Source organism: Phocoena phocoena, chromosome 5, assembly GCF_963924675.1.
Source record: "Phocoena phocoena chromosome 5, mPhoPho1.1, whole genome shotgun sequence".
NCBI classification, from domain to species: domain Eukaryota; kingdom Metazoa; phylum Chordata; class Mammalia; order Artiodactyla; family Phocoenidae; genus Phocoena; species Phocoena phocoena.
The window spans coordinates 137992479-138004754 of NC_089223.1; the positions used below are offsets into that span (position 1 = coordinate 137992479).

Genomic DNA, 12276 nt, shown 5'->3' on the forward strand with positions numbered 1-12276 from the left:
TTGCTTCGGCCCCCATGTGCTGCAAGAGCCCCCATGCAGACCTTCTCCCACTACAGGAACTGGTTCAGCAGAGCATGTTCAATCCAGGCCAGTGAGACTGGAGCACAAGGCTTGGAGGACAGAGAGGTTTCCCTCCTACGAGAACTACCAGGGAGAGATGGTCCTTCTTCCTCCAGACATGTGAGGTTGGAACTGCTACCAGCTTGGAGACAGAGCTCCTGGATCAGGCATGTCCTGAAGTCTACCCTATTTTGGATTGCCAGTCATAGAAGCTAATAATTCCCCTTTTGAAGCCCTCAGAGCTCCTGAGAGCCTCTCTTGGGATAGGTCATCATCAACGTATTCCCTCAATATCAAAGGAAATGGGTTTGAATAACAACACAGGATGTAAGAAATGCCATGTTTATTTTTTTTAATGAAATTTAATCTGCTCCCAGCTCTAATTTGACGGGGGTGGGAAATTCCTCGTTCTACCAACCTCAGTTGTGGGGAAGTCCTGGGGTTCTGACACAGTTCAGAGTATTGGGGGAGAACGCTGGTCTTTAGTCTGTTCTCGTCCCTTTGAGATGTCCACCCTCTTAGTCTGAATGTGCCCTGGGGTGCAGCCTCCCCCCTCTGCAGACCCAAGGAGGATGTAGGGTGTGGGGGGGTCTCTCCGAGACGTCTATCCGCCCGGCAGTTTCCAGCCCCTCTCTTACTGCCTTGCACCCCATGCATGGGCTTCCATTCTCTCTCCTGAGAGCTGTAGCATACTGTGCTTTATTCACCAGCAGGCTTTCACTCAGCCAGGCTGTCCTCACAGCCACGCACCTCCAGTCCAGTGATGGGTCCGAGGACCCAGGGGAATCACTCCATTCCTGTCCAGGCCCTGGGCCAGCTCCTGCCCAGTGGCTCTAACCATGTTCCTTCAGTGATGCTGGAGAAGGCTGGGCAGTGCTCTAAAGGCATCCAGGCTCAGCTTTGGGTCCTGGCTCTCCCAGCAGGTCACTTCACCTCTCAGCACCAGGGGCCTCGTCAGCAGACGGGGAGTGGGAGACAGATCCCGGCCAGCTCCCCCACATCGCCGTGAGGTTTGGGAGATAAGGCCGAGAAGGGCCAGTTCCCAGCGGCTCAAGACCCTGGTGACTTCTACTAATCCCACGAGAACAATCACATTCTCAGTCTTGGGGGTTCCCGGATTAAGCCACCCGACTCCGGGCAGAGAATGGGGATTCCAGCTTTCCACAAGTAGAGCAGGCTCTGGGAACGCCGATGGGGGGGCATGGGCAGGAATGCCTAGCACAAGGCCGTAGGAAGGGCTACAATCTGGGCTAGGGTGGCCATGTTTAGCACATAAGATACAAGACGCCCAAATAAATTTGAATTCCAGCGGATCCTTCTGTTAGCATTAGCTTGTCCCACGCAATAACTGGCATTTTATTTGGCAACCCTGCTCTGGGCGGGAGGAGACTGGGGCGGAGTGGGGCGGGGGGCGCGGCCAAGGAAGGGGAGGTGCACACCGCCGCCCAGGCTTTATTCGGGCGGGGGTTTCGGGGTCTCGGGGTCCCAGGGCGGGCCCCCGCCCAGCTCAGACGGCCCCCAGGCAGCGAGCGGGCCCGCGTGCCGAGCCTCCCCGCTGCAGCGCCCGCAGCCTGCGCTCCCGGCTCTGCTCCAGCTCCAGCCCGCGCTGCGCCTCCAGCTGCGCCTGCGGGCGGGCGGTGGAGGTCGACGCGGGGCAGGGCCGTCCCCCCACACCGCGCCCGGCCCCCCGCTACCTCCAACGCCTGCGCTGCGCACCCTCGCGCCCGCCTCCGGGGCTCACCTGCTGCTTGGGACGAGCTGCCCGCGGCGCCGGCACGTGCAGCAGTGCCTCCTGCCCGCGGCGCTCGGCCGCCTTCTCCTGGATCCTGCGCTGCAGCTCCAGCACCCGCTCGTCCCGGGAGGGCGCTCCGGCGGCCGCCGACTGCGCCTTCTTCTCCTCCCACCTGGGCGGGCGGCGGGGCTGGCTTAGGAGAACCCCACCGCGGGTTGACTCAAGGGATTTAGGTGCAGGTGGAGAGGGCCGCTCGGGGCGGGGTTCCCCCCAGCGCCTCTATCTTTTTGCTCCTTGTATTTCACAGTTTAAAAAGTATTCCGTAGGTATTAACTATCTTGGTATTGGGGATAAAATGCGAACGCCCTTTCATCTTGCCCTCCCCTTGCCACTCTTGCCTAGAGATGGCTGCGGCTAAGATTCTGCTATCTTTGCAGATCTCTTCCATACTCGGCCACAAGGGGCCGGAAAAGTCACCACAGTGTTCCTAACAAAGAGGCGTGCGTGTGTCCACGTGCTCTCCGTGAAAAGAGAGGAGAGATGTTTGACAAATTTGATGTGTGAACCCCAACTAAGTCCTTGTTTAAAAGGGAAAAAAAGGGACTTCCCTAGTGGCGCAGTGGTTAAGAATCTGCCTGCCAATGCAGGGCACATGGGTTCGAGCCCTGGTCCTGGAAGATCCCACATGCCACGGAGCAACTAACCCTGTGCGCCACAACTACTGAGCCTACACTCTAGAGCCTGCGACCCACAACGACTGAGCCTGTGAGCCACAACTACTGAAGCCCACGCGCCTAGAGCCCGTGCTCCGCAACAAGAGAAGCTCCCGCACCACAGTGAAGAGCAGCCCCCGTTTGCCGCAACTAGAGAAAGCCCGAGTGCAGTGACGAAGACCCAACGCAGCCAGAAGTAAATAAACAAATAAATAAATGTGTGTTTTTTTTTTTTTTTTTTAAAGAAAATAGTTGGGGGGCAAGTGATTGCAAGGGAACTGCCTGGGCGGGAGGGTGGTGGGTTGCTACAAGAAGCCACCCAGGAGGGTGCAAAAGCAGTCTCCCTGCTCCTTGCCCACCCAAGGCATCCGCCCCGGGCCATGGGCACTAACCTTAAGGCTGCAGACCTCCCCATGGCCGCGCGGCACAGCGAGATCTGCTCCACCGTGTTCTGCAGCACCCGGCTCTTGGCGCGCTTGCCCTGGATGATCTGGTCTCGCTTCTCCTCCTCCTTGCACCTCTGGGTCTCCTTGAGCAGGGCCAGCCGCTCACGCAGCTCCACGACCGACATCTCCCCTTCCAGGCCATAGCCAGGGATCTGCAGGGTGGGCAGGGGAGGCCCCAGGCTGGGAACCAGGCCCAGGCCCAGCCTGCCTGGCCATCTCCAGGGCGCTGGCACCAGTACCAGCAGCACTCTTGAGTGCCATAGGCCTGGCCTGGTGCCCAGGAGACCTCCTCCTGTCTACTCAGTGGTGCCTGTGTGACGTGTCCACCATCCGGCTTCTCCAGCCTGGGCCTGCTCTGCAGCCCTCGACCTCTGTGGGGACATCTCAGCTGGGTGCCCTGCAGGCCCCTCCCCTGTGGCAGGGCCCAAGTGGAGTTCAGCACTGTCTCCCCAGCCAGGACCTGGGGGCCTGGGTAGACAGCCCTTTGGACTCTGCCCACCCCCCAGGACCAGGCCTTCCCACACGTCACCGCGCGCCAGCCTGGCCTCTTGTGGTGTTTCTCACACAGGCTGCCAGGCACGGCTGCCCTTCTCTTAGCCTCCTGCTTGCCCAGACTTGGGCCTTTGTGCACCTGTGCTCTCCCTACACTGCCCTTTCCACCCAGGCCTAGTGAGTTCCGGGAGCTCCCTCAACGCGCAGCTCCACGAAGCCTACCTTGCCCACCCCCAGGGGTGACGGAGGCCTCCCTGGCAGGACTGAGCATCTGGACCAGACCCAGGCCTCCAGCATGGCGGGCACGGGGGAGCTGGGCATGAGCGGATAGGTGGATCTCGGCCTGGGTCCAGACTGCCTTTGGCCTTGGTGGCAATTCTGCACACATCCTTCATGGCAATGCCAGGCCCAGTAAGACCTGGGGAAGCTCCCCGAGGTCGTCACAGGGGCATGGGCTCCGGGGGCCACGTCCTCACCTGGGTCAGGTCCACCAGCTTGCCCTTGCGCGTGGGCTGCGTCTCCAGGGCTCGCAACTGTGCGATGAGCTCACAGCGCCGCCTCTGCTCCTCCTTGGCCGCCTCTGCACTGTGCTGTAGCAGCTCCCGGCTCTCCTCTATCACCTCCTGAACTGAGGGCCAGCCAGGGGGTGCTGAGGGGGTCAGAGAGCAGCAGGGCCGGCGCTGGGCCCAGGTAGCTCCCATGGGAGGGTACCGAACCCCCCCTGCCCGCTGTACCCATCTGCCGTCGGCCCTTCAGGAGCTTTGTCTGCGCCACTTTGACGTTCTTCTGCGTCTCCATCACCTGCTCCACCAGCTCCTTCATGGACCTTTCCTCTTGGAGGCGCCTCTCGGCACATTGCTGCATCAGCTCAGCTGTCTGGACGACCGGCCGGGCACAGTCAGAGCCGCTGCCTGCGACCCTAGGCCCGCCCCAGCCCCGGGAGCAGCCTGAGGTCTGGACGGCGGACCCAGTCCCTGACCCTGAATCGCCCTGGAACCTGGGTCTAAGCTCATCAGCGCCTGGAGGTGGGGCCTGCTGGGGAAGTCCCGCCTCACGTCCTCCCTTCCTCCACTGTGGTCCTGGGGGTGTGAGCCCAGAAGCACGCAGCCACCCCGCCAGATCTGACAATAAGCTGAGGAGTGCAGCCAACAGTGTCCTGGGGAAACCAAGTCAGAGCCACTGGGTTTGCCCTGAAGCCCACCCACCGCTGACTCCACTCAAGAGAGCAGGGCACTGCTTACTTTGCAGCCACGTGGAGCTGGCTGTCCAGATTCTGCCCAGGCCTGTGCGTAGGACACGCCAGCCCCCGGGAAGCCCCAGGTTCCCCATCACATGCGCCCCCGGGCACACCCTGATGGTCACCCCACACCCTTCTTTCTGGGAGGAGCCTGAGAAATGCGCAGCTCTAAACCGGGGGGCGTGGTGTTGCCACTTCGAACCGCGCACAAACAGGACTCGCCCCGTGTCCTGGCTGTGGCTTCCCTCTTCTGCTCAGTATCTGGGGGTACTATCCTCATCCACGTTTTCACCGGAATTGCAGTTGGCTTATTCTCGTGGCTGTTTCGGGGAATATATAGCAACTCTTTGATACGTTCTACCATTGACAGACATTCAGGTTTTTTCCAGGGTGGAGCTGTTGTGAACAATTCAGAATATCATTTTCAGTCTTCAAGATACTACAAAGGACAGGGTGGGATGTATACCTCCTGTCACTGCCCAGCGCTGCCAGGGAGCCCCTGGACTCCCAGTCCCGGAGGTCTTGGCACCTGGGGGCTCATCTCCGACTGCATGGTATGTGCAGGGTCCATGTGTGGCAGCGTGGATGCCAGGCACGCTGGGCAGGAAGGAAGCCTTTCTTAAAGCACTTTGCCAGCACATATAAAAATGGCTTTTGACCATCCCTTTCTGTGCAAGTTCATTCCAGGTTCTAAGAAAAGGAACCATGGTTCTCGGAGAAATGGCCATTTGAGGTCTGGGGCAGGGAAGATACAAGATGAGCCTGGAGCATTTTATGGCACCATAAAGTAAGGAAGTGCTCAAAAAACAAAAGGATGGTGGGAGGCATGGGGACAGGTCGAAGGGACACAGGAGCCAGCCTGAAAGGGGTCCCAGTGGCCAAAGCTGGCAACAAAATACATCACGTCATATTGGATTATAACACAAAGTATAAAATAAATATGCATGAGTCCACACTGATATAAATGAGTGGACTGATATACATGGATATATAAGTGAGTAAATGGGGGAGAAGAGACAAGTCTTCTGTGCTGAAGAATCCACATAACCTACCCACCTCCTTGAGCGTGGGCCCCGCTTAGAAACCCCTTCCAAGGAGTGCAACGTGGAAAGGGGGAATGACTGCAGTGAGAAGCCAGGTGATCAAGTCCAACCTCCTCATTGATAAGTCTGCTGACGGCGGGCACCCTTGAAGGGATGGGATGAAAAGGCACGTAGCCCCTGTGGTCTTCCTCCTACACCCAGTCTGAGCATCTCAACAGACAGACGTTCTACAGGACACCTGACCAGCACGCCTCACCACTGCCAAGGGTGCCAAGGACAAGGAAAGCCTGAGACAATGTCATGGCCAAGACGAGTCTGGGACATCCTTGGATGGGATCTTGGAGAGAAAAAGGACATAAGTAGGAAAAAAAAAATGCTGAAATCGAAATAGAGTGTGGAGTTTAGTTAAGTTACGTGCCCATATTGGTTTCTTGATTGTGACAAATATACCCTGGTGTAGTAGGTTGGTGCCCCCCCAGAATTCATGTCCACCTGGAACCTCAGAGTGTGATCTTATTTCCAACTAGTTAAGGATCCAATAAGTAATGAGTTAAGGATCTTGGGATGAAACCATCCTGGATTTAGGGTGGGTCCTAAATCCAATGACAAGTGTCAATATAAGAAGAGGAGAAGACCCAGAGAAACATGGAGAAGATGGCCACGTGAAGGTGGAGTGGAGACAGAGATAGGGTGAGGCTGCCACAGACCAAGGAATTCCTGGGGTCACCAGGAGCCGGAAGAGGCTTAGAGCAAGCGCGGCCCACCCAAGTCCGCCTGCCGATGCATGGGACACAGGTTCGTGCCCCGGTCCAGGAAGATCCCACATGCCGCGGAGCGGCTGGGCCCGTGAGCCATGGCCGCTGAGCCTGCGCGTCCGGAGGCTGTGCTCCGCAACGGGAGAGGCCACAACAGTGAGAGGCCCGTGTACCGCAAAAAAAAAAAAAAAAAAAAAAAAAAAAAAGTAAGAATTATGTGAACTTTACCCATTTTTTTCCAATATAGCTACTTATTTCTATGGTTCATCAAATTATTTTAAAAGGGGGATAAAACTGGGAATTCCCTGGGGGTCCAGTGGTTAGGACTCGGCGCTTTCACGGCTGAGGGCCCAGGTTCAATCCCTGGTTGAGGAACTGAGATCCAGCAAGCCACGCAGCACAGCCAAAAAAATAAATAAAGGGAGATAAAATTAAGTGAAGAAAATATATTCGCATTGTTTACGATAAAACAATGTCAGGGCTACACTCATGACTTTACAAATATATCCTTTTCAGCCCTGTTGCTAGAGCACATTAATACTGGTCACCACGGAAGAACCAGGAAAGCTTCCCCCACCCAGCCCTCAGCTATGGAAATCAACACTGGGTTCTGTGGTGAGGGCCTGGGGGGGGGGGGGGGGCGGGGAGTAACTGAATCTACGTCTCAAGAAGAGAAAATTCAGGTGGGCCCAAAACACCCTACCTCTCAAAAGAAAGGATGCCTCCTCGGGCTTCCCTGGTGGCGCCACAACGGTGAGAGGCCCGTGTACCGGTTAAAAAAAAAAAAAAAGAAAGAAAGAAAGGATGCCTCCAGGCTCTAGAGGGATGCTGAGAGCACAGAGGCGAGGAAGGGGCTCCCTGCATGGGCCAGGCTGTGGCAACGGAACCTCCTGTGGAGACAAAGTCCCATTAAGAAACGGAGGCCGGGGACTTCCCTGGTGGTCCAGTGGCTAAGACTCCGTGCTCCCAGAGCAGGGGGCCCGGGTTCAATCTCTGATCTGGGAACTAGATCCCGCAGGCACGCCACCGCAACTAAAGATCCTGCACGCCGCAAGGAAGACCTGGCGCAGCTAAATAAATTAATACTAAAAACAAAAAAAAGACACAGAGGCTGTGAAAGTCACCAGTCCAGCATGAATGGCACACGAAAACAATACAATTCCTTTTGTCTTCAAATGTTTAGCGCCGTCTACTCAGGTTACTTTGTTCATAAAACACGTTCATCATCTACATGCGTGTACCTGGACGTTCCAGGTCGGGGAGAGAAGCCTCTGGACCTGTGCCGGATGGTCCAGCCAGAGTCAGCCGGGCTTTGGGGAACACGGCTCGGGGCTCGGGGAGCTGCCCTAATTATGACGCGAGGCCGAGGGTGCCTGGGTGTCGTGGCTGGGCCGCCAGCCCCCACAGGGTGCCCTCTCTCAAGCTGTTCCCTGGAGGTCCACGACTCCTGTGCTTCTGACTGGAGGCCTCTGGCCCACGAGACCCCCGGGGTTGGGAGGGACGGAGCTGGACCTCACCAAGCCGCCATCGAGCCATGGGAGGGGGTGCCGGCCTGTGCGGGCTGGAGCCCCTCCTGCTGACCAGGCGTCAGGACAGGCGGATGAGGGGAGGGGCCGTAGGGGCAGACTGTTCTGTCCTTGCTGTCACAAGAACAGCCCCATGCCAGGAATACTGAGAGAGCCCCAAGGAGTAGAAGGTAGCAGCTCCAAATGCCTTCCCGCCCCCGGGGCAAAGCCTGCAGGAGGGGCCTCCCTCCCTCCCAGCAGCTCTCCTCCCTGGTGGAGCTGCTGCTTCTGCACCGCGGGCGGGTCGCCTGAACACAGTCCCTCTGCCCAGCAAGCCCACTTGTCAGGCCGCAGCTTCCAGTCCAAGCCCTGGCCTCCAGGACCCACCCCTCTGATGGGGTCTTTGCCCCTCCAGGTGGACCTCTGAAGGTGACTCGGGGTGGCTTCTTCCGGGATCCTCTCAGGGTCTCCGGTCAAGGGAAGTGCACGGCTGCTTGACTACAGCCCGCCTTTGCTCTCCACCCACTGCCTCCTGCCTCTGGACTTTTCCATGTGAGTCCAAGGACTTTCAAATTCCAGGGAAGCCGCACGGGATTCGTCGCAGGAAAGCAAGGATGGGTCAACATTAAGAAATCATTAATAGGAATGTTAGTCATAAAAAGAAACAAAATTGAGTTATTTGTAGTGAAGTGGATGGACCTAGAGTCTGTCATACAGAGTGAAGTAAGTCAGAAAGAGAAAAGCAAATACCGTATGCTAACACATATATATGGAATCTAAAAAAAAAAAAAAAATGTTTCTGAAGAACCTAGGGGCAGGACAGGAATAAAGACACAGACGTAGAGAATGGACTTGAGGACACGGGGAGGGGGAAGGGTAAGGTGGGACGAAGTGAGAGAGTGGCGTGGACATATATACACTACCAATTGTCAAATAGATAGCTAGTGGGAAGCAGCCGCATCGCACAGGGAGATCAGCTCGGTGCTCTGTGACCACCTAGAGGGGTGGGATAGGGAGGGTGGGAGGGAGGGAGACACAAGAAGGAGGAGATATGGGAACATATGTATATGTATAGCTGATTCACTTTGTTATAAAGCAGAACCTAACACACCATTGTAAAGCAATTATACTCCAATAAAGATGTTTAAAAAAAAAGAAATCATTAATATAATTCACCATATTAACAGAGTTAAGGAGAAAAATAATATGATTATCTCCACAGATGCTGCAAAAGCCTTTATCAGAATCGACACCTGGGACTTCCACTTCCGGGAAGATGGAGTAGAGGTGCTTTTCCCTATTCCTCCCACCAGGCACAACTAAAACCCCTGAATATAAATTACTAAACACACAGAAGGCTATGAAAGGCGGAGGGAAGAAGTCTGGCTGGCTGGGACCGTGGGACTTGAAGGATGGCACGGTGTTGGGGGTGGTGGTGCCCCTGGGTCTTCTTTGACCTCATGTGTCCCAGGCTGGGTGCTGGAGGACCCAGAAATGCCATAGGTGCAGACAAAAAAGCCCAACCAAAGCCTGCCAAGGGACCAGGAAAGGAGCTGCCTACAGACACAGAAAACTGTGTGACACAACCTGTGCTCCAACCAGACATCACAGGAAAAACCTGAGCAAAGGCTGAGTGAGCGTAAGACTTCTGCCCTCCCCAGATCACGGGGAGGTGGCACAGAGGAGCCTAAGCTGGGACCTGCCCCCGGTGTCAGTGGTGTCAGAGGAGAGCTCATGGCAATCTGGTGTCCACCCCCACCCACGGGAACAAGGGTCCCTCCCGATCCCCACTAAGGTGGTATCACAGGAGGCTTAGTGCAGAGTGAGGACTCTCACCTCCATGCTTGTCACGTGACAGTGGAGGCCACGTGGGGGGCAGTTATAAGGTACTCCTCCCTCTCCCAGTCAGGGGTGGGTATTTATTGATGGAGGTCTAGCTGGAGCCCTTACCCACAAATCATCAGGGGCCCCCTCTCAGAGGTCAACAGAGGCCACGTGGGGACGGTGGGTTGCTAAGCTCACCTGGCAGTAATGTGGCAGTGCCCCCCTTCCCCTGCCAGAGTGGCGTCAGAGAGAGGCTGCTCAGACAGAAGGCTTAAGTAACATCCACAGTCCTGTAACATAATACCTAGAATGTCCGGGTTTCAATCGAAAATCACTCACCATACCGAAAGCCAGGATGATCTCCAACTGAAAGAAGACACAATCAGTAGAGCACTGAGCTCTAATCTCAGCACTGAGATCACAGATGTTAGATTTGACAATGATTTGTAAAGAAGCCCTCATAAAAATGCAACAAGCAATTACGAAAAAAATCTCAACAAATTTAAAATAAATAGAGCCGAGTATGTTCAACAACCACAATGGAATCAACTAGAAATCAATGATCAAAGGTAACAGAAAAATCTCCAAATGCTTGGAAACTAAACAACATACTTCTAAATAATCCATGGGTCAAAGAGAAAATCTCAAGTGAAATGAAGAAGTACATTGAACTGCATGAAAATGAAATACAACATACCAAAATTTGTGGACACAGCTAAAGCAACAAATAAAGGGAAATGTGTAACACTGAGTGCTTACAATAGAAAAGCAGAAACGTCTCATGTCAATAATCTAAATCCCATCTCAAGAACCTAGAAAAAGAAGAACAAAATAAACTCAAAGCAAGCAGAAGGGAGGAAATAATAAAGAGCAGAAATCAATAACATTGAAAAACAGTAGAGAAAAATCAATGAAACAAGAACCTGGTTTTTTGAAAAGATCAATGAAATTGACAAATCTCTAGCAATTCTAATAGAAAAAAATGAAAAAACTTAAATCACCAATATTCAAGAATGAAACACTTTAGACCCTACAGACATAAAAGAGGATGGTAGGGCTTCCCTGGTGGCACAGTGGTTAAGAATCCGCCTGCCAATGCAGGGGACACGGGTTCGAGCCCTGGTCCGGGAAGATCCCACATGCTGTGTTGCAACTAAGCCCACGAGCCACAACTACTGAAGTCTGCGCGCCTAGAGTCCCTGATCCGCAACAAGAGAATCCACCACAATGAGAAGCCCGTGCACCGCAACGAAGAGTAGCCCCTGCTCATCACAACCAGAGAAAACCCACATGCAGCAACTAAGACCCAACGCAGATAAAAATAAATAAAAAATAAATGATTAATTTTTAAAAATTAAAAAAATAAAAAAGGATGGTAATAGAATATTACAAACAACTCTACATACATGAATTTGGAAACTTAGTGAAATGGACCAATTCCTCAAAAAACACAAACTACTACAGCTTACTCAATATGAAACAGATCATTTGAATAACCCTGTAACTTGTAAGGAAGTTGAATTTCTAATTTAGAAAAGTCAAAAAAGAAACCTCCAAGCCTAGATGATTTCACTAGAGAATCCTACCAAATGTTCAAAGAATTAATACCAATTCTACACAATCTTTCCTAGAAAATAAGAGGAGGAAATGTTTCCAAATTCATTTTATGAAGCTAGAATTATCTGATACCAAAATCAGACAAAAGACATTACAAAAAAGAAAACTACGGACTAACACCCCTTATGAAACTATGTGCAAGAACAACTTTAACAAAATCAAAATCGTAGCAAATAGAATTCAACATATAGAAAAAGAATTATACACCATAATCAAGTGGGGTTTATTCTAGGGATGCAAAGCTGATTCAGTATGTGAAATTCAGTCAGTGTAATCCACCATATTAACTAAATTTTTCTAAAGAAGAAAAATCATTGTTATAAGGCAGAGACTAACACACCATTGTAAAGCAATTATACCCCAATAAAGATGATTAAAAAAAAAATAAAATAAAATAAAGAAGAAAAATCACATGACCGTATCAGTTGATGCAGAGAAACATCTGGCAGAATTTCCTGATAAAAACTTTCAGAATAATAGGAATGGGGGGGAACTTCATCAACTTAATAAAGAGCACATCTACAGAAAAACCTACATCTAACATTACACTTAATGGTGAAAGGCTGATTTCCGCCAAGATGGTGAACTAGGCACAAATGTTCTAGCCAGTGCAATAGGCAGAAGAGGAAATAAATAGGCAGATCAGAAAGGAAGAGATAAAACTGTTCTTATTTACAGATTACATGATTGTCTACGGAGAAAACCCCAAGGAATCTACAACTAAATTCCTTGTTTGTCCTAGAAAACTAATAAGGGAGTTCAGCAAGGTCACAGGACACAAAAACAACACACAAAACCAATTGCATTTTTACCTACTAGGATTGAACACATGGCCACCAAAATTAAAAATAC

The 12276-nt window shown here is 52.7% G+C and overlaps 1 protein-coding gene across 1 annotated transcript in view; it reads right to left on the bottom strand.

The window, feature by feature from the left end:
- Positions 1-1567: 1567 nt before the first annotated feature.
- CFAP99 (cilia and flagella associated protein 99) overlaps positions 1568-12276 on the bottom strand; it is a 34634-nt gene continuing 23925 nt past the window's right edge. The window contains exons 11-15 of the mRNA XM_065877292.1: positions 4178-4319; positions 3920-4071; positions 2898-3103; positions 1802-1964; positions 1568-1684 (exon numbers count right to left, since the gene is read on the bottom strand). Of these exons, the coding sequence (XP_065733364.1) occupies positions 1568-1684; positions 1802-1964; positions 2898-3103; positions 3920-4071; positions 4178-4319 (780 nt within the window). The remainder of the gene's footprint in view (positions 1685-1801; positions 1965-2897; positions 3104-3919; positions 4072-4177; positions 4320-12276) is intronic.